This window comes from Girardinichthys multiradiatus, chromosome 7 (assembly GCF_021462225.1).
Source record: "Girardinichthys multiradiatus isolate DD_20200921_A chromosome 7, DD_fGirMul_XY1, whole genome shotgun sequence".
Taxonomy (NCBI): Eukaryota; Metazoa; Chordata; class Actinopteri; order Cyprinodontiformes; family Goodeidae; genus Girardinichthys; species Girardinichthys multiradiatus.
Window position 1 is genome coordinate 11268700 of NC_061800.1, and position 21375 is coordinate 11290074.

Sequence of the window (21375 nt, forward strand, 5' to 3'; positions counted from 1 at the left end):
GTATGATAGGCCAACACAAATTAGTGCATATGTGTGAGTTTGAAGGATAATAATCCATCCTTGACAATAAATGTGAAAAAATTCAGCCTGGTTTAAATCTCACCATAGCACACAATCAGCACTTCCAGGAGTAGACTGGACTACTGCAACTACCTCTATAGTGAGAGTGACCAGTCTCTTATTCACCATATTCAGCTGGTAAAAACTTCAACTGTCCATCTACTAAGACAACATGATCAAATAACCCAGATTTTATATTCCCTCCACTGGCTGCCTGTTTCTTTTAGATTTGTTTTAAAGATTTTACTTTTAGTTTTTAAATGTCTAAATGGTCTGGCACCTCTTTATCTCAACAAGTTTTTAATCCTCATATTCCCAGTGAAACTCTAAGATCTCCAGACCAGAAGCTTTTAGTTGTTCCCTGGACTCGGCTCGTGACCAGGAGAGACAGAGGAATTTCAGCCGCAGGTTCTAGGCTACGGAACTCTCTCCCTCATTGTGTAAGGTCTGCTGGAAGATGATTTTAAATCTTAAACAAACTCATCTTTTTAAATTGGCTTTTAGTTTCAGAGAGCATGACCATTAGGCCAGTCCTTGTTTCTTCTATGCTTTTTATTGCAGCTTGTATTGCTTATATTTTTAACCTTGTATGTTATTGCTTATAGGTTTTATATTGTTGTTATTTTATCTTCCTTTTCGTACTCGTCGTTGTACTTGTACTCGTCGTCTTCTGCTTATCCGGGACCGGGTCGTGGGGGCAGCAGGCTCAGCAGTGTCACCCAGACATCCCTCTCCCCAGACACCTCCTCCAGCTCCTCCGGGGGGAGCCCAAGGCAATCCCAGGCCAGCCGAGAGACATAGTCCATCCAGCGTGTCCTGGGCCGTCCCCTGGGCATCCTCCCGGTGGGACGTGCCTGGAACACCTCCCAGGAGGCATCCGGTATAGATGCCCGAGCCACCTCAGCTGGCTCCTCTCGATGTGGAGGAGCAGCAGCTCTACTCCGAGCCCCTCCCGGATGGCCGAGCTCCTCACCCTATCTCTAAGGGAGTGCCTGGCCAGCCTACGGAGGAAGCTCATTTCAGCTGCTTGTATCCGGGATCTCGTTCTTTCGGTCATGACCCAAAGTTCATGGCTATAGGTGAGGATAGGAACGTTGATCGACTGGTAAATCGAGAGCTTCGCTTTTCGGCTCAGCTCTCTCTTCACCACAACGGACAGGCACAGCGCCCGCATTACTGCGGCAGCCGCACCGATCCGTCTGTCAATCTCCCGCTCCATTCTTCCCTCACTTGTGAACAAGACCCCGAGATACTTAAACTCCTCCACTTGAGACAGAAACTCCCCTCCAACCTGAAGAGGACAAGCCACCCTTTTCCGGTCGAGAACCATGGCCTCGGACTTGGAGTAGCTGATCCTCATCCCAGCCGCTTCACACTCGGCTGCTACCACCCCAGCACATGCTGTAGGTCTTGGCTAGAGGTGGCCAGCAGGACCACGTCATCTGCAAAAAGAAGAGATGAAATCCTCTGGTCCTCAAACCAGACTCCCTCCGGCCCTTGGCTGCGCCTAGAAATCCTGTCCATAAAAGTTATGAACAGGACCGGTGACAATGGGCAGCCTTGCCGGAGTCCAACATCCACTGGAAACAGGTCCAACTTAGTGCCGGGGCAATGCGAACCAAACTCCTGCTCCACTTGTACAGAGATCGGATGGCCCCTAATAAAGGGCTCCCGACTCCATACTACTGGAACAACCCCTACAGGGCATCACGAGGGACACAGTCGAATGCCTTCCCCAGGTCCACAAAACACATGTAGACCGGTTGGGCAAACTCCCATGAACCCTCGAGTACCCTGTGGAGGCTATAGAGCTAGTCCAGTGTTCCACGGCCGGGATGAAAACCACACTGCTCCTCCTGAAGCCGAGGTTCGACTATCGGCCGGACTCTCCTCTCCAATTCCCTGGCGTAGGCCTTACCAGCGAGACTGAGGAGTGTGATCCCCCCTGTAGTTGGAACACTCCCTCAAGTGCACTGATGGACACCCTTATTTTTGAACATGGTGTTCATTATGGACAATCCGTGACTAGCACAGAAGTCCAGTAACAAAACACCACTCGGATTCGAGACCATCTGACTTCCAACACTTTTGTTAAGGTCTGTGGAAGTAAGTTGAACACTTTGACTAAATTTAGGAAGGGGAGACTCTGACCTAGGTGCTGGATGCCTGCTGTCTGAGTCTGCCCCCTGCTGTGCCGGAAGAAGGTTAATGCACTTTATTTTGAAAAGTTCCAGAAGAGTTCGTACCGGAGTGTGTTGTTGAAATCCATGGCTGTGGGTCCCAACAGGAACATTCAGGAGACAGAGAAAAGTTTAACAAGTTTACTGAAGATATGGTTAATGGATTTGGAAGTTGTCACTGCACAGAAACGGAGGACTGGTGAACAGGTGGCAATTGTAAATGGACAAGTCTGTGATAGAATGTAGGGTGATGCTTACAGGTAGTGGAGAGGAGTCCAGCTTGAACAGACATACAGGTCCTTCTCAAAAAATTTGTATATTGTGATAAAGTTCATTATTTTCCATAATGTCATGATTAATTTAATATTCATATATTTTAGATTCATTGCACACTAACTAAAATATTTCACGTCCTTTATTGTCTTAATACGGATGATTTTGGCATACAGCTCATGAAAACCCAAAATTCCTAGCTCACAAAATTAGCATATTTCATCCGACCAATAAAAGAAAAGTGTTTTTAATACAAAAAACGTCAACCTTCAAATAATCATGTACAGTTATGCACTCAATACTTGGTCGGGAATCCTTTTGCAGAAATGACTGCTTCAATGCGGCGTGGCATGGAGGCAATCAGCCTGTGGCACTGCTGAGGTCTTATGGAGGCCCAGGATGCTTCGATAGCGGCCTTTAGCTCATCCAGAGTGTTGGGTCTTGAGTCTCTCAACGTTCTCTTCACAATATCCCACAGATTCTCTATGGGGTTCAGGTCAGGAGAGTTGGCAGGCCAATTGAGCACAGTGATACCATGGTCAGTAAACCATTTACCAGTGGTTTTGGCACTGTGAGCAGGTGTCAGGTCGTGCTGAAAAATGAAATCTTCATCTCCATAAAGCTTTTCAGCAGATGGAAGCATGAAGTGCTCCAAAATCTCCTGATAGCTAGCTGCATTGACCCTGCCCTTGATAAAACACAGTGGACCAACACCAGCAGCTGACACGGCACCCCAGACCATCACTGACTGTGGGTACTTGACACTGGACTTCTGGCATTTTGGCATTTCCTTCTCCCCAGTCTTCCTCCAGACTCTGGCACCTTGATTTCCGAATGACATGCAGAATTTGCTTTCATCCGAAAAAAGTACTTTGGACCACTGAGCAAAAGTCCAGTGCTGCTTCTCTGTTGCCCAGGTCAGGCGCTTCTGCCGCTGTTTCTGGTTCAAAAGTGGCTTGACCTGGGGAATGCGGCACCTGTAGCCCATTTCCTGCACACGCCTGTGCATGGTGGCTCTGGATGTTTCTACTCCAGACTCAGTCCACTGCTTCCGCAGGTCCCCCAAGGTCTGGAATCGGCCCTTCTCCACAATCTTCCTCAGGGTCCGGTCACCTCTTCTCGTTGTGCAGCGTTTTCTGCCACACTTTTTCCTTCCCACAGACTTCCCACTGAGGTGCCTTGATACAGCACTCTGGGAACAGCCTATTCGTTCAGAAATGTCTTTCTGTGTCTTACCCTCTTGCTTGAGGGTGTCAATAGTGGCCTTCTGGACAGCAGTCAGGTCGGCAGTCTTACCCATGATTGGGGTTTTGAGTGATGAACCAGGCTGGGAGTTTTAAAAGCCTCAGGAATCTTTTGCAGGTGTTTAGAGTTAACTCGTTGATTCAGATGATTAGGTTCATAGCTCGTTTAGAGACACTTTTAATGATATGCTAATTTTGTGAAATAGGAATTTGGGGTTTTCATGAGCTGTATGCCAAAATCATCCGTATTAAGACAAAAAAAGACCTGAAGTATTTCAGTTAGTGTGCAATGAATCTAAAATATATGAATGTTAAATTTTCATCATGACATTATGGAAAATAATGAACTTATATACAATATGCAAATTCTTTGAGAAGGACCTGTATATTTAGAGCCTGGAGAGGGTGGTTGACAAGCCGCTGCCTGGTTCCTAGTGGAACTTCTTGGTGAAAAGCCTGAAGGCTGGGTCGGTTTGAGATGATCCAGTAATTCAAACCACTAGATGCTTCACCTTGAGCAAGCCTTGATAAAGCCGGTGCCAATGAGGTTTGTTAGAGGGTGGGCAGGATTCGCTAGAGGCTGGCTCAGGGATTGAGAACCCAGGGGCAGTCAGCTGGAGCTTGATCAAGAGAATCTTTCAGGTTTCTAGTACAAATTTCCAATCCTGGGTTCTCTCTACTGGCTCAATTTTAAGGTTCTATTGAATACTTTTAAAGTTTTAAATTGTATAGCCTCGTCATATTTATGTGATCTTCTCAACCAACCAGCTTCTCTTACATGCCACTTTTCTATAATAAAAGGTAAAGGTGATCAAGCCTTTGCAGCAGAAGTCCAAACCGTTGGAACAGTTTACACACCCTTATCTGGAGCACTGAGAGTGCAAGGCCCTCCTTAATCTCAAGTTGCTGTTCTGCTTTTGTTTGCAAAATTTTCATAGGTTTTCTGTGTGCCCTGGGCCAACCTGTTGAGCTATGGGTTTCCACTGCCTCAGCTATTGCTTCTAGAGTGTCTCCTTCACCAGACTCAAGATTCCAGTCTAACAGTAAACCCGCTCTAGCTTAAACACTGGCTTTGAGCCGCCATCACATCACTGACACAGTGCTGCCCAAACTACGCAAGTTGAAAACTTGTAAGATGCACATCCACCATGTGTTGCAAACCATTTTAGGTCTTCACTTCATTAATGCTATTTGGACAAGCATTGCTGGCCTAGTGTCCCAGGTTAACCGCACGTTGGATAGCCAAAACATTTTCTGTGTGGAGCATCATCTTTCACACAAAACAGGTTTGGTAGTTCATACACAAGCCAAGCTATCGAAGATGAGTCAATTTAAGAGCTGTATTTAAGTGACAGATGTGCCAAGACTGTTTAACCAAAAAGAAGAGATGCAGTAAGTGCTAAGATTCATTAACAGTTTGTTGCGTTGAAAGTGTAATTTTACAAATCTAAAACACAATAATAATATAGTCTATGTAAAATATGGCTAAGAATGAAACATTTTAAAATTAATTGCAATAGCTGTAATGGCAATAAAAAGTAATCATATTGACACTATGTATCAGTAAGTACTCAAATGTGCGTACTAGTGGCACTGGTGCATCCCTAACAATAAATATAAATGAACTTTTTTGTCGTTCTTGAATTGCAAACATTAATGTAAAATCAATGTTGATGCATAATGAGCCACAACTTTACCCACTTCCCTTGAACTTATCAGAAGTTGTTAACATGCCAACATCTCTGCGAGAAATAGTCTCTGAAATCCATGGTGGATAAAGAAGTCTCTTTGAATAGTTGGTCTGTCTCAAACACTTTCCCATTGGAGAGACAGAAATGTCTTTTCTCACGTGTAGCACTTTAAAACACCTTGCTGTCTCATTTATTCATTTCTGTTTTTATAATTACCTTGCTTACTGAAATGAATGTAACACACATCACTTTTCATGGTCATGTTCACTTTTGAGGTTAAAAAATACAGATATGTTTACTTTCTTATTATGTTAACAAGTTATATTTTGATCCTGTCTAGCAATACTACAGTTGATAGTCTGATTGTGATTCACAAGAACCTCCATGAGCTTATGTATATTGTTATTACTGCTTGTTAATGAACTACATGGTTTTCAGCACTGTGGTCTACCCAAAGTTTTTGATAGACTTTTTATCGAAAAATAGATTAGAACTTATCAGGTGTGTATCTTTTGGCAGCTATGTCTTATGACAGATATTGCTGTGGCCATCATTCTTTTTGCTCAGTTAAAACTCTGTAGCTTTTCCTTGAAAGGCATTTTCTGCAACAATTCTGCGAATTATCTTCTCTATGTAGCCTCAAGAACACTGTTGATTTGTGGCTCAGGTATTCTTTTTTTTTTCTCAGTGGCTCAGTTATTTATTTAATCTTAGTCTTCTTCCAATGCTTTTCATACTATTTATTTACACAATTGTGTGTCATCCATTTTGGTCACATGGATGACTGGGCTACGCATCTCTACATGCGCAGTTCAGCATTTGTTGCAGCGACAGGAAGCTGACATCATCAGAGCTTATTAAAAGCCGAGGAAACAAACTTTTAAGCGCCATTGCCAGTCATAGCTTACCAGACTGCATTGAGGAGGCAATCTCTGGAGAATGAAATGCTCACAGGCGGGTTCGCATTTCATTTTCCATCACTGGCTAACCTGATTAGAAGCTCAACAAAGCCAAAAATCTTGTTGGGATAATATAACCTGGATATTTACTTTACCAATTGAAGGCGTTTCTGTAATGCGCAAATCAAGAAAAACTCACAGAGGTTTTCCAAAGGAGACACATTTTCCTGTTTTGTTTGGTTCCAGTCCACTATGCACGGTCCATTATTTTTTTTCCTTTTTCTGACAAAATTGGAGAAGCTGACCGTTCCTGAGTGTGTCACAGACACGTGACAAAAGAAGCCTCGCTTTCTACTTGCTGTTCAGAGAAGACAGCACCAAGTAATCCCACTCCATTTTTGCTGGTATTATAGAAATTGCCTGGGCAGGATAAAGTAGGATAGTTAGGGTGATTTTGCAATCACCATTCATTTAACTCAACGTGCTTTAAGTTGGATGTTGCATTGAATGCTTTACTGATGTTCTGTGGAACTGTCTGATTGCTGTTTAACACTGCTGAACCCCGAAGCGTTTGCTATGTTTTTAACAACTCAGCGCTGACTCAGTTAAGGTTAAAGTCGATTCCTAAAGCAAACTGAGGCTATGAACTGAGCCCCGTGTTCATGTCATTGTTTCACAGTTTATGGCCCTTTGTGTTTCATGGAGTTTCCGCTCTGGGGGGTTTTATGACTGTATGCTGATAAGGAGTTAAGCTGCACCCGAAGGGCGCTGCCTGTGTGAAACACGTTGAGTCCCATCGCCTTTGTTCATCTTTCCAAGTTAATCCAAATTGTTGTTATTCTCATCTGTCCATAAAGTGGGGTTTGACCTCCATCTACCCTCCAGAACATATATTTATTTTTGATTATTAGTGTCACGCTTTTTGTACAATAGTGCATCAATTAGGTGAACATTGTTGGACCAGAATAGTTTGATTGTAAGAGGGACTATTGGTTTAATAATTTTTCACATAGATAAAGAGACAGCATTTGTGTTTATTTTGTGCAAGAGTGATTATCTATCAAGATGAGGTTAGCGTTCCACACGATTAGGTTGATAACACAGTGACAATTGGTGTGGTTTTGGTTAATAATTATTGATTATTAATGATAATTAACCAATTCTAATCACTAGGTGCTGTGAGCCCAATAATCACACCACCAGAGTATATCTCTGATCTTTTTTGTAAGAAATTATTTTTGGTTAAAATTTATTTCTTCTAAATTATGATTTTGTATTATAATTTTTTATAAATATTTATAATCAATAATCATAAATCTTACACAATGATACTTAGAGTAGCCTATGGAAGTTGTGCGGTAGTCAAAAGTGAAAGAGACAGGTTTATCTCACCTGCTGATTTTAATTAGCTATTCATGTTTGCTAACTGATGATGTGATTGTTGTTGTACTGGAATCTGATATTTCAGAGACTATGTTTTGTAATGACAATGCAGATAATAATGTGTAGTCCTCTTCTTAATCAAATCATATATTGATTCAAAATGAAAGACATAAACACATTGCAATGTTTTTTTTTACCAAACTAGGAGTAACTAAAGTAATTTTTTAAGGTTTTGTCATTTTACCCTTTTTAGTCACCACATATTACATTATTATACACAAATAATCTCTGTCTCTAGTGTGCTTCTCAGATTCATTTAACTTATGTGCAGAACAATGATTTTCATACTAGTCACTGTGTCTTAGACTGTTATTACAAAGACTAATTTATGATGACAAAAAAATGCCAGCCTTAAAATGAATTACATTTCTATATGTTTTATACAGCAAGAAAAATGTACATTTTGTCATTTGTGCTTTTATTGTTTTGCCTTTATTGTAAATGCATTTCAAAATGTTGCACTTATTTTAATTAACAATGCTTATGCTTGGTGGGATTTTATTTAGAAATGTTTACAAAAGATCCAATTAAATATATTTACTGCAAAACAAACATATATTTGCCGAACAATTTTAATTTTCATTTTAGTTATTTTCTTTTAAAGAGTATTGATTACCCCTCCTTGAACCGTCACCTTAACGTGGTGGAGGGGTTTGAGTGCTCAAATGATCCTAGAGGCTATGTTGTCTGGGGCCTAAATGCCCCTGGTAGGGTCTCCCATGGCAAACAGGCTCTAGGTGATGGGTCAGACAAAGAATGGTTCAAGAACCCCTCATGAAGAACAAAATATCGAGGCACGTGACGTCGCCCGGTACGGCGGAGCCGGGGTACCACCCTGGAGCCAGGCCTGGGGTCGGAACTCGTCGGAGAGCGCCTGGTGGCCGGGTTGCTCCTCACGGGACCCGGCCGGGCCAAGCCCAAACGAGAGACGCGAGGCCATCCCCCAGTGGGCCCACCACCTGCAGGGGGAACCGTGAGGGACCGGTGCAAAGAGGATTGGGTGGCGGACGAAGGTGGAGACCTCAGCGGCCCGATCCCCGGATGCTTAGGCTGGCTCTAGGGACGTGGAATGTCACCTCGCTGGGGGGGAAGGAGCCTGAGCTTGTGCGGGAGGTCGAGAGATATCGACTAGAAATAGTCGGGCTCGCCTCCACGCACAGCGTGGGCTCTGGAACCCATCTCCTTGAGAGGGGTTGGACTCTCTTCTACTCTGGAGTGGCCCACGGGGAGAGGCGGCGGGCTGGTGTGGGTTTGCTTGTTGCCCCCCAGCTCAGCCGTCTCGTGTTGGGGTTTACCCCAGTGGATGAGAGGGTTGTATCCCTGCGCCTTCGGGTTGGGGAGAGGTATCTGACTATCATTTCAGCCTACGGGCCGAGTGGTAGTGCAGAGTACCCTGCCTTCTTGGCGTCCCTGTCGGGGGTGCTGGATAGTGCCCCTCCCGGGGACTCCATTATTCTGTTGGGGGACTTCAACGCCCACGTGGGGAACGACAGTGACACCTGGAGAGGTGTGATCGGGAGGAATGGCCTCCCCGATCTGAATCCGAGTGGTGTTTTGTTATTGGACTTCTGTGCTAGTCACGGATTGTCCATAACGAACACCATGTTCAAACATAAGGGTGTCCATCAGTGCACTTGGCACCAGGACACCCTAGGCAGGAGGTCGATGATCGACTTTGTTGTCGTATCATCAGACCTTCGGCCGCATGTTTTGGACACTCGGGTGAAGAGAGGGGCTGAGCTGTCCACTGATCATCACCTGCTGGTGAGTTGGATCCGCTGGAGGAGGAGATAGCCAGACAGACTTGGCACGCCCAAGCGCATAGTGAGGGTCTGCTGGGAACGCCTGGCGGAGCCCTCGGCCAGGGATGTATTCAACTCCCACCTCCGGGAGAGCTTCGACCAGATCCCGGGGGATGTTGGAGACATAGAGTCCGAGTGGACCATGTTCTCTGCATCTATTGTCGATGCTGCTCCCCATAGCTGCGGCCGTAAGATCTGCGGTGCCTGTCGTGGCGGCAATCCCAGAACCCGGTGGTGGACACCGGCAGTAAGGGATGCTGTTAAGCTGAAGAAGGAGTCCTATTGGCTGTGGTTGGCTTGTGGGACTTGTAATGGAAAATTCTTTTAAAGTGCTCTGATATTCCCTTCACCTCTCACATTTGTTTCTGTGTTGTATCACTCACAGGTGACCTTCCATCTACCTCTCACCTCTGACCTCTGTGTTTGATGAGTGTTCTGTTTTATTTAGCAGATGGACTCTAAATTCACATGCTGGAGAGTTTTATGGTTAACCCTTCCTGAAGTGTATATTTCAAAGGAAGGTAGATGGGTGCCCTCATAAATAACTTTGTTAACTCTGACCCGGGGAGGGTCTAGGGGCCATATTTCTAAAACTCTTTGAAGTTGAGATAACACCCTCATGTTCTGGTATAAATACTGTGTGTAAATGTTGTTCGGGGCTCTGTTTAACTGACTTGCTTGGTGACAGAGTCATTCAAACGCTGAATGCCTTTGAATAAAACTTATTAAGACAAAGTCCGGATTTTCTCTTCTTGTGAGTCAACTTCTCTCCACTTTGATAAGAAATTCCACAACAATTTTAGCGTCACGAACAGGATCTAACGTGCCAGAGGAGACCGCAGGAGGGGACACGGACGCCTGGCCAGCCTGGAGACGTTGTCCTCAGTCCACCTCCATATTACGGTAGTGGAGTCCGGGTGTCCGCCTGCGGCTTCTGGTCGATTGGATCCGAACTAATTGTCTACAAATATATCTGGGTGAGAAGTTGCTCTGTATGATATAATGTTTTTGTTTTTTACACATTAACCATCATCTCCTAACTAATTAATTAGGTTCCAGAGTTGCGAGAGGGAGGACATCAGCTGAGGGCCCGGTTACCCTGCAAAAGGAATTGCAGGGAGGTTCTTATTGGTAACAATAAGATAAAGCAAAACACAGGGTTTTGCGGGTGGTTTTTAGCAATTTTCTACACCTTATAAAGGAGAAAAGCCAGTCGGCAGACGTGCCGCTGAACAGGTAAATAGAACAAAATGGGTTCCGGAACCTCAAAGGCATCAGGGGTGTCTCCTTCTCCAGACTCTGCGATTTATAAAATAATGAAAGAAAAAGGGGGAGATGATTGTGTTACATGTGCTTTAATTTGGGAGGACAAGTTTGGTTTTCCACAAGGTGGAAGTTTGAGTGTAAATCAGTTGAATAAAATAAAACAGTTGATGGATGGTGATTGGGAGAAAATAAAAAATAAAAAAAGGATTAAAAAACAAGATTTAGATCAGAGAGAAAAATGGGTAAAATGTTGGAATGAATGGATTACGGAGGCTATGCGTAGGGAAAGAAAATCCGAATTGAAACAGATGGCAGGGGGAAAAGATTTGTCCGGGGACGTGGGAAACAGGTATGACAATGCTGGTTGTGCCGTTGATTACCCCACGTTTCCACCTCCATATAGACCTAGTGATGCTTCACCCTCCTGTCTATATCCATCTTTACAGACGGAGTTGCGGGCCCTCCAGATGGCAGACCTCGATCTAGACTCCCGTCCTCCTCCAGCTGCAGGCCAACCAGCAGCGGGCCAACCAGCAAATCTGCCCGCAAGTCAGCCAGGACAACTCGCCAGTCCGCTTCAGTATCAGCCCGTGAGTCAACCCACACATCCACCTGCAGTGCAGGCTGATCTCACTCAGCACAGCGGCCCCAGCGGAGTGGAAGGTGTGATTATGCACCAGCCTACAGATGAGCAGCGACCGGGATCATCAAAGGACAACAAAATACCTTTCCTCTCCTCTCCTGTTAGTTTTCATGAGTTTACATGGCTACGAAGTGGAAGACAACGAGGACAAGATAAAAAAGAGGAAGGAGAGTATCAATGCCCTATGTTGGAAGTAGCCGGAACAAATGAGCCTCAGTTGGTGTTTCGACCGTGGACTGCAGCAGACATCCAAGCCAGTGCCGCGTTACTTCCAGATCCCGTAGAAGACGGAAGAAAGTTTGCTACGGAATTTAAAGCTTTATGCCATGAAATGAGACCCACCGGCACAGAAATTCGCCGGCTCCTTGCAGCAAAAATCAAACCTGGAGATTTGGTTGGTCTGAGATTGCCAGATCCTGCAGTGCGCCTTGGCGTGACAACTGGAGGTGAAAATGGTGATTTAAATCATCGTAATGGGCCATGGTATAATGCCATAGAACATTTGTGCACTGACTTGATCACAAAATTTCCACAGAGGAGTGATTGTGCCGTGCTACAACAAGTTAAACAACGTCCTGATGAGACTGTCGCTGATTTTCTTTACCGGATGGAAGAAGCGTTCAATAAACATTCAGGTATGGAGCGCCCCGCTGACTTTACCGTTTTGGGCCCCTGGGAAAAGATGCTGTGTGGATATATTATGGAAGGACTTCTCCCTGAGATCGCAGCACAAACTAAGACTCTTTATGTTGGTTGGAGACATGGGGTGCGTTTTGAGGAGCTGAAAAGACATGCTTTACACAGCGATGATGTTATCAACGACAGGAAGAAGAAAAAGCGGACAAAAGAGAGACTGATTTGCATAACGCTGCCTTGACCCTGTATTACAGTACAAATCAACGTGGTTCTTTTCCTCGAGGACGAGGCCGGGGACGCCGGGGCAGGGGTCGGGGAAGGGGACAGTGGTCCCGCTCCGATGCTTGCCATAAATGTGGAAAGTTGGGACACTGGAGGAATGAATGTCCAGAGAAACTGCAGCAGCCGGACACCGGTAACTGACGGGGGGAGGACGGGACCCTGGATCTGGCTGTCATTCGCATTGAGGAGGGGTCTCTTAAGGAGCGTGAGGTTTCACAAACACACACACAGTTGCATGAAAATACTGATTCACATAGGTTGCTTACAGAGGCCATATTACACTTAGAAGGTGCCTCCGTAGTTTTACCAGGCACGTATCTCCATACACAGAACCCTGCTTTTAAAAGAATGCCTATGTTTTCTATGATGGTGATGGATGAAGAAATTTCTTTTGTTGTAGATTCAGGAGCGACACACTCTGTTTTATCAGCTAAATGTATCAAAGAGCAGCCAAAACTGAGTGGTCGATATGTTCATTCTGTCTCTGCTTCAGGTGAAACAGTTAGGGAAAGTTTTTCTGTTCCTCTAAAGTGTTCCACTCCACAGGGAGTGCAGTTAAAACACTCTTTTTTGGTGTCTCCTTTGTGTCCTTTAAATTTGATGGGTAGAGATTTGATGTGCAGATTAAATATTGCTATTATTTCAAACCCTGATGGACTGACAGTTCACACTCAGAAGGACTTTGACTATGACTATATTGCAGTACATTGGGCCCCAGAGCAACCTTTATATGCATATCAGTGGAAGCTTCCAGTTGGTCCTGTACCTCAACATTTTGTCACATTGGCAGTAAATGCTGTGACACCTGATAGTGAGATAATGAGTGCAGATGATCTGCATTGTACTTCACATGTATCTGAAGGACCTGATTTTGATTATGAGGACAGTTGGTACAAAATTACAAATGAGAGAGTGCACCTCTCTGACATGTACTGGAATGATCACACAGCAGCTTTATCTGTGACTTTAACCTCTGAACAGCTGCATTTTTTTCAAGTTTCTGGTTCGGTGCCGCATGTATCATTGGCCAAGTCTGAAAATATGGAATGGAAGGATGTGGGGTTTTTTGTTAGACGTTGTCTCCTTGCCACGGATTGGAGGGAGACAGATGTCCCATATGTGTTTGTGTCTCCTTCTCAAAATGCTTTTAAAAGACATTGTCCCACTGTTGTTTCCTGTAATCGTACAGTGCAACTGATTTCACATTCACATCTGTTTTTAGCTACTGCTTCTTCTGCGGATGCAGATCTTGAAGAGCTGCCTGATTCATTGTGGGCTGCTCACAAATATGATGTTGGTCTTATTACAGATTGTGAGCCAGTTGTTGTTATTCCTAAATCAACCTACAGGCCATGTCAGAAACAATACTTATTGAAGAAGGAAGCTTTGGAGGGAATTCGTCCCGTTTTTGATTCCCTCCTTAAAGCTGGGGTAATTGTACCCTGTCCAAATTCACCTGTGAGAACACCGTTGTTCCCTGTAAAAAAAATTAGGCCCCCTGGAGAGCCTGACGAATGGAGATTTGTCATGGGCCTTCAGGCTGTCAACCAGTCTGTTGTGGCCCGGGCACCATCAGTTCCGAACCCTTCTACGATTCTGTCACAAATTCCACCAGAAGCTAAATATTTTTCAGTGATAGACCTGGCAAATGCATTTTTTTCGGTCCCTGTACACAAGGACAGTCAGTATTGGTTTGCTTTTGAGTTTGATGGGAAGCCATATTGTTTTACTCGTCTTTGTCAGGGCTACACAGAGAGTCCAACTATTTTTAACACAGCTCTGAAGGACTCTTTGGCTGATTTGACTCTGTCTCCTGGAACTGTCCTTACACAGTATGTTGATGATTTATTATTATCAGCAGGATCAGAGGATCAGTGTAGGAAAGACACCTTGAAACTGCTTCAACATCTTCATAAGAAGGGTCACAAAGTTTCACGATCTAAAATGCAGTTTGTACAGAAAGAAGTGACATTTCTTGGTCATGTTCTCTCACATAAAAGCAGAAAACTGTCCCCTCAGCGCATTGAAGCTGTTCTGAAAATCCCAAAACCTGTCACCAAGAAACAAATGATGTCATTTTTGGGTATGACAGGTTATTGCAGAGCTCACATTCTGAATTACTCTGAGCTGGAAGCGCCTTTGGCCAGTTTAATATATGGGAGGAGCTTGGCAGCTGCAGACAAAATTAAATGGACAGATGAGGCAGAATTGGCTTTCAATGATTTAAAAACAGCCCTGTCTTCTGCGCCTGCATTGGCTTTACCAAACTCTGACAAGCCATTTATTCAAATGGTGGATGAAAAATCTGGTTTCATGTCATCTGTGTTGTTGCAATCCCATGGTGATAAATTGCGACCTGTGGCTTATTATTCCAGTAAGCTTGATGCAGTTGCAGCTGGGCTGCCTGGTTGTTTGCGAGCTGTTGCTGCAGCTGAGAAAGCCGTGTTGGCATCACGTGACGTTGTTGGATATAATCCATTGACAGTTTTTGTTCCACATTCTGTTTCCATCATCCTCCTGGAACAAAAGACGTCTCATCTATCAGCAGCAAGGTGGCTGAGGTATTCTTCAATATTATTGGACATGCCCAACATTACAATTAAACGTTGTAACACTTTAAATCCAGCCACACTACTGCCTACTGAGGAGGATGGTGAAAGTCATGACTGCGCAGCTGTCTTAAATGTTGTTTGTACCCCTCGTCCTGACTTGCAAGACACCCCTTTGACTAACCCTGATCTTATCTTGTATGTAGATGGGTCTTCCTCCCGTTCTGCAGTGGGTCTGAACCAAGTAGGATTTGCAGTGTGCTCTGACTCAGCTGTTTTGCGCTCAGGTCCTTTGCCAGCGCATTACTCAGCTCAAACAGCTGAATTAATTGCTTTGACTGAAGCTTGCAAGTTGGCAGAAGGAAAGACTGTGACTATTTACACAGACTCAAGATATTGTTTCGGAGTGGTGCATGATTTCGGGGCCTTGTGGAAACATCGCTCCTTTTTGAAATCAGATGGAAAACCTATCTTGAATGCTAGACAAGTGTCTGATCTTTTGGATGCTATTATGTTACCCGCACGTTTGGCTGTGGTTAAGTGTGCTGCGCACACAGGACAGTCTGATTTTGTTTCTAGGGGTAATGCAGCCGCGGACTCGGCAGCAAAAACCGCAGCTTTGAGGCCTTTCTCCTCAGATGAATCTTTTCTTTCTCTGACTGATCCGCAAGGTGTCACTGTTCCTGAAATGCAATCTTTTGCTACTTCACAGGAAAAAGAAAAATGGCGAAGAGCTGGGTGTATCTTTAACAGCAGTTCTGGCTGGCATGTTTCTGATGGTAGACCATGCCTGCCTAAACATTTTTTTCCCTGGTTTGCTAAATGGACGCATGGTTTGGATCATGTGTCCAAAGGGGGAATGCTGGATATGGTTAAAAAATACTGGTATACAAATGGGTTTTCAGTGGTAGCTGAAAATTATTGTAAAAGATGTTTGATCTGTGCTTCTCACAACCCCTCGAGGGTTCCTGCACAATCACAGGCGGCACATCCACCTCCACGGTTCCCATTTCAGCATTTGATGATGGATTTCATTGAATTGACACCTGCTGAAGGGAAGAAATATTGTTTAGTGGTCGTGGACATGTTTTCTAAATATGTTGAAGCGTTTCCAACAAAACACGCAGACAGCAGTGCTGTAGCGAAGTCTTTGTTGACAGAGATTCTTCCCCGTTGGGGGGTCCCAGAGGTGATTTCCAGTGATAACGGGACACATTTTGTCAACAAAGCTTTGCAAGAAATTAGTAAGCTTCTAGGTTTCCAGTTGAAGACACATTGTGCTTACCACCCACAATCAGGTGGAGCAGTAGAACGAGAAAATGGAACAATAAAAAATAAGTTGGCTAAATGCTGTGAAGAAACAGGTTTGTCCTGGCCGAAAGCGCTCCCTCTGGTTCTTATGTATATGCGGATGAGAAATAGATCCAGAGCTAATTTGAGTCCTTTTGAAATCCTTTTTGGGAGACCTGCAAATACAGGGGGAAGACCGAGTACTAATCTAAGTACACTAACAACTGCTCATTTTGAACATTCCATGTTGGAATATTGTAAGGTTCTGTCACGTTCTCTCTCTCTCTCCCATCAGACGGTGAAAGCTGCCTTACCCCCAGTAGCTGACAGACCCCTGCACCAGTTTCAGCCAGGACAGTGGGTGCTGATTAGAGATGCCAGGAGACGTCACTGGAGAGACAAGCGGTGGAGAGGTCCGTTTCAAATTCTGCTGGTGACTCACACTGCCGTAAAGGTCCAGGAACGTGACACCTGGGTCCATTTTACGCACTGCAAGGTGTTCACTGGAACACCACCCGAGCAGCATCCTGGTTCTGAACCTCCTACCTAGAGGAGCTTCCAACGACCGCCCACTTGTACCAGACTGGTAACAGGGCAGCTTGAAGCGCAGAAGCCACTCAGGAGAGGCAGCAGGATTTTTTTTTATTATTATAATTTTTTTTTAAGTTGTTTATAATTTGTTTTCTTTGAGAAAAAACTGTTTGCTTTCAGTACCAGAAGAAAGGACATTCCACTTCAAGGTCACGATGCAGTTAAGTGGACGATGGTCTGTTCTGATGCTAATGATTGGTATTTCAAGTATTTTTATAACTCTTGTGTTCATTTGGGAAAAGGTACAGCAAAGACAATGTAAGGCTAATTTGAGGAATTGTGCTAATAATACTCATCAGCGGATTCGGAGAGAGATCCATCACTTTTCTGACTACTATGATCATGCTGATAATGTCTGGTGGCAACTGATGCATCAAACCGTGAGGAAGATAAGAAATGATAGTTGCTATGTTTGTTGTTTGATTCCACATGCTATTAATGATCAACCATTTTTGGTACCAGTTCCTATTGATACTGCTTATACTCTAGCTACTTTCTTTCCAGATAACCAGTTGGTGGAGGTCATTTTTCCTTGGGTGAGGAATTATACGGTACGGAAAAGCAGAAATGTTGGTAAATTTTCTAGTGAGACTAATTTAACGTGTGCGTCTACAGGAACTCTTTATAGATTTCGGGGTAATAGAAATCCAATTAAAGATCCAGATATTTGTATTGCTCAGGAGGAAAGCACACCTTATTTCCTTGGAAAGACAGAGGGTTGTAAAACTATTATACCAGTTTCATGTGCCTTGATCCACAGTAATACATCTAGACCTTGTCCTGTCAGAACTGATCCGTATACTATTTCAGAATCTTTGGCTCCAGATCCTTTTGTGTTAACTTTTAATCTTACAGCCTTACCGAATGGAAGTCAATTGTATGGCATGGCAGGTAAATTAACCAGGGTTCTTGTTACTTTTCCTAGTAGAGATGGGTTCTCGTGTCCTAAGAACATGGTTTGGATGTGTGGAAACAGATCATATCTGTATCTGCCTGCTAATTGGTCTGGAGTATGTTATCTAGCTCATTTACTACCTACAGTCACGACTTATGATTCACTCAGCCCATTATTAGAGAGGAAGACAATGCTCAAACGGCAAAAGAGAGCTAGGATCCCACATTGGAAAGGGATTTTGGGTACAATTTTTCCTAATTATGGTGCTGCTAACGCCGCCCATAGGATTAATGAGTTGTCAGTTGAGTTAGAAAATCTTACTGCTTTATCTGAGGAAGGTTTCACTGTTCTGACTACGGAGCAGCAGGCTATAAGAACTATGAGTTTGCAAAATAGAATGGCTTTGGATTATCTGTTAGCTGAGAGGGGTGGTGTTTGTCATTTAATTGGGGAACAATGTTGCACTTTTATTCCCGATGTGTCTAAGAACATGACGAATATCCATGATAAGTTTGAGGACTTGCTGACGACCCAACAGAAGGAGAATATGAGTTCCTCTTGGACTCCTTGGTCTTGGTTCTTTACTGGTGGATGGACATCTTGGTTAGTAAAGATTGGAGTGATTCTTTTATGTTTCTTTTTGATTTTGGTGTTTCTTTCATGTTGTATTATTCCAATGGTTAGGGGACTGGTGATGAGACTGGTACGTTTTTCTGTGTTGCCTGTTGATAAGGATGTGAACTTAATTTCTGTTTGTCATGATTGTGATGATTCTGCATTTGCGGTGGCAGATGGTATGGATACCGATGGATTTTATGTTGCTTAAGATGCTTTAATGATGTGCTAACTCTAAAGTGTTTAGGGAGTTATTACTGATGTTCAGCATTTTAGTGGTATATATAGAGATTTGGAGTTTTTTTTAGTTTTTTTTAGTGTTGTTATCCTTATTGTTTTAGCTTTGTTTTGGTTGTAATTTGAGAACAGTAGATCTTAGAGGAAGCCATGAAATAACACATGTATTTGTTATGTATTCTTTTCATTTATTAGTTTTACTTTGATTATGAGCTTGGGTGCTGGTTTTGTAAAATTTTCTTTTAGTTTTGTGATTATCTTATAATCAGAAGAAAGGAGTGTAATGGAAAATTCTTTTAAAGTGCTCTGATATTCCCTTCACCTCTCACATTTGTTTCTGTGTTGTATCACTCACAGGTGACCTTCCATCTACCTCTCACCTCTGACCTCTGTGTTTGATGAGTGTTCTGTTTTATTTAGCAGATGGACTCTAAATTCACATGCTGGAGAGTTTTATGGTTAACCCTTCCTGAAGTGTATATTTCAAAGGAAGGTAGATGGGTGCCCTCATAAATAACTTTGTTAACTCTGACCCGGGGAGGGTCTAGGGGCCATATTTCTAAAACTCTTTGAAGTTGAGATAACACCCTCATGTTCTGGTATAAATACTGTGTGTAAATGTTGTTCGGGGCTCTGTTTAACTGACTTGCTTGGTGACAGAGTCATTCAAACGCTGAATGCCTTTGAATAAAACTTATTAAGACAAAGTCCGGATTTTCTCTTCTTGTGAGTCAACTTCTCTCCACTTTGATAAGAAATTCCACAACAGACTCCTGAGGCGGCTGACGGGTACCGTGAGGCCAAGCGTGCTGCGGCCCGGGCTGTGGCAGAGGCAAAAACCCGGGCCTGGGAAGAGTTCGGTGAGGCCATGGAGAAGGACTACCGGTTGGCCTCGAAGCGATTCTGGCAAACCATCCGGCGCCTCAGGAGGGGGAAGCAGTGCTTTGCCAACACTGTTTATAGTGGGGGCAGGAGACTGCTGACCTCGACTGAGGACATTATCGGGCGGTGGAAGGAGTACTTCGAGGATCTCCTCAATCCTGCCATCACGCATTCCGTGGTGGAAACAGAGGCTGGGGACTCGGGGTTGGACTCTTTCATCACCCAGGCTGAAGTCACCGAGGTGGTTAAAAAGCTCCGCGGTGGCAAGGCTTCGGGGGTGGATGAGATCCGCCCTGAGTACCTCAAGTGTCTGGATGTTGTAGGGCTGTCATGGTTGACACGTCTCTTCAACATTGCGTGGCGGTCGGGGACAGTGCCTCTGGACTGGCAGACTGGGGTGGTGGTCCCCCTTTATAAGAAGGGGGACCGGAGGGTGTGTTCCAACTACAGGGGGATCACACTCCTCAGCCTCCCTGGTAAGGCCTACGCCAGGGTATTGGAGAGGAGAGTCCGACCGATAGTCGAACCTCGGCTTCAGGAGGAACAGTGTGGTTTTTGTCCCAGCCGTGGAACACTGGACCAGCTCTATACCCTCTACAGGGTGCTCGAGGGTTCATGGGAGTTTGCCCAACCGGTTCACATGTGTTTTGTGGACCTGGAGAAGGCATTCGACTGTGTCCCTCGTGATGCCCTGTGGGGGGTGCTCCAGGAGTATGGAATCGGGGGCCCTTTATTAGGGGCCATCCGATCCCTGTACGAGCGGAGCAGGAGTTTGGTCCGCATTGCCGGCACTAAGTCGGACCTGTTCCCAGTGCATGTTGGACTCCGGCAGGGCTGCCCTTTGTTGCCGGTCCTGTTCATAACTTTTATGGACAGGATTCCTAGACGCAGCCAAGGGCCGGAGGGGGTCTGGTTTGGGGACCAGTGGATTTTGTCTCTTCTTTTTGCGGATGACGTGGTCCTGCTGGCCCCCTCTAGCCAAGACCTACAGCATGCGCTGTGGCGGTTCGCAGCCGAGTGTGAAGCGGCTGGGATGAGGATCAGCTCCTCCAAGTCCGGGGCCATGGTACTCGACCGGAAAAGGGTGGTTTGTCCTCTTCAGGTTGGAGGGGAGTTCCTGCCTCAAGTGGAGGAGTTTAAGTATCTCGGGGTCTTGTTCACGAGTGAGGGAAGAATGGAGCGGGAGATCGACAGACGGATTGGTGCGGCTGCCACAGTAATGGGGGCGCTGTGCCGGTCCATTGTGGTGAAGAGAGAGCTGAGCCGAAAAGCAAAGCTCTCAATTTACTGGTTGGTCTACGTTCCTACCCTCACCTATAGCCATGAACTTTGGGTCATGACCGAAAGAACGAGATCACGGATACAAGCGGCTGAAATGAGCTTCCTCCGTAGGGTGGCCGGGCACTCCCTTAGAGATAGGGTGAGGAGCTCGGCCATCCGGGAGGAGCTCGGAGTAGAGCCGCTGCTCCTCCACATCGAGAGGAGCCAGTTGAGGTGGCTCGGGCATCTATACTGGATGCCTCCTGGACGCTTTCCTCGGGAGGTGTTCCAGGCACAGCCCAGGACACGCTGGAGGGACTATGTCTCTCGGCTGGCCTGGGAACGCCTTGGGCTCCCCCTGGAGGAGCTGGAGGAGGTGTCTGGAGAGAGGGACGTCTGGGCGTCTCTGCTGAGTCTGCTACTCCCGCGACCCGGTCCTGGATAAGCGGAAGATGACGAACGAACGAACGAACGAACGAGTATTGATTAATTTTATTCTAAAGACCTTTTCAAATTGTGTTTTTTACACAAAAGCTGTCACATTCCTTTAACTTTTTCAAACATTTTAATTTTACAAACAAAAACTCTAATGTATTTTTATAGAGTTGAAATTGATAGGCCAAACAAATTAGTGCTT

At 44.8% G+C, this 21375-nt stretch overlaps 2 protein-coding genes across 2 annotated transcripts; both read left to right on the top strand.

Moving 5' to 3' along the window:
- The first annotated feature begins 10995 nt into the window (after positions 1–10995).
- On the top strand, positions 10996–16705 carry LOC124870827. The gene is made up of 2 exons (XM_047369646.1): positions 10996–12624; positions 16554–16705. The coding sequence occupies exon 1, from the start codon at positions 11026–11028 to the stop codon at positions 12376–12378; it is 1353 nt and encodes a 450-aa protein (XP_047225602.1). The 5' UTR covers positions 10996–11025; the 3' UTR covers positions 12379–12624; positions 16554–16705.
- On the top strand, positions 14077–16808 carry LOC124870826. Its single transcript, XM_047369645.1, has one exon. It carries the CDS (start codon positions 14364–14366, stop codon positions 16806–16808), a length of 2445 nt encoding a protein of 814 aa, XP_047225601.1. The 5' UTR covers positions 14077–14363.
- Positions 16809–21375: the final 4567 nt, after the last annotated feature.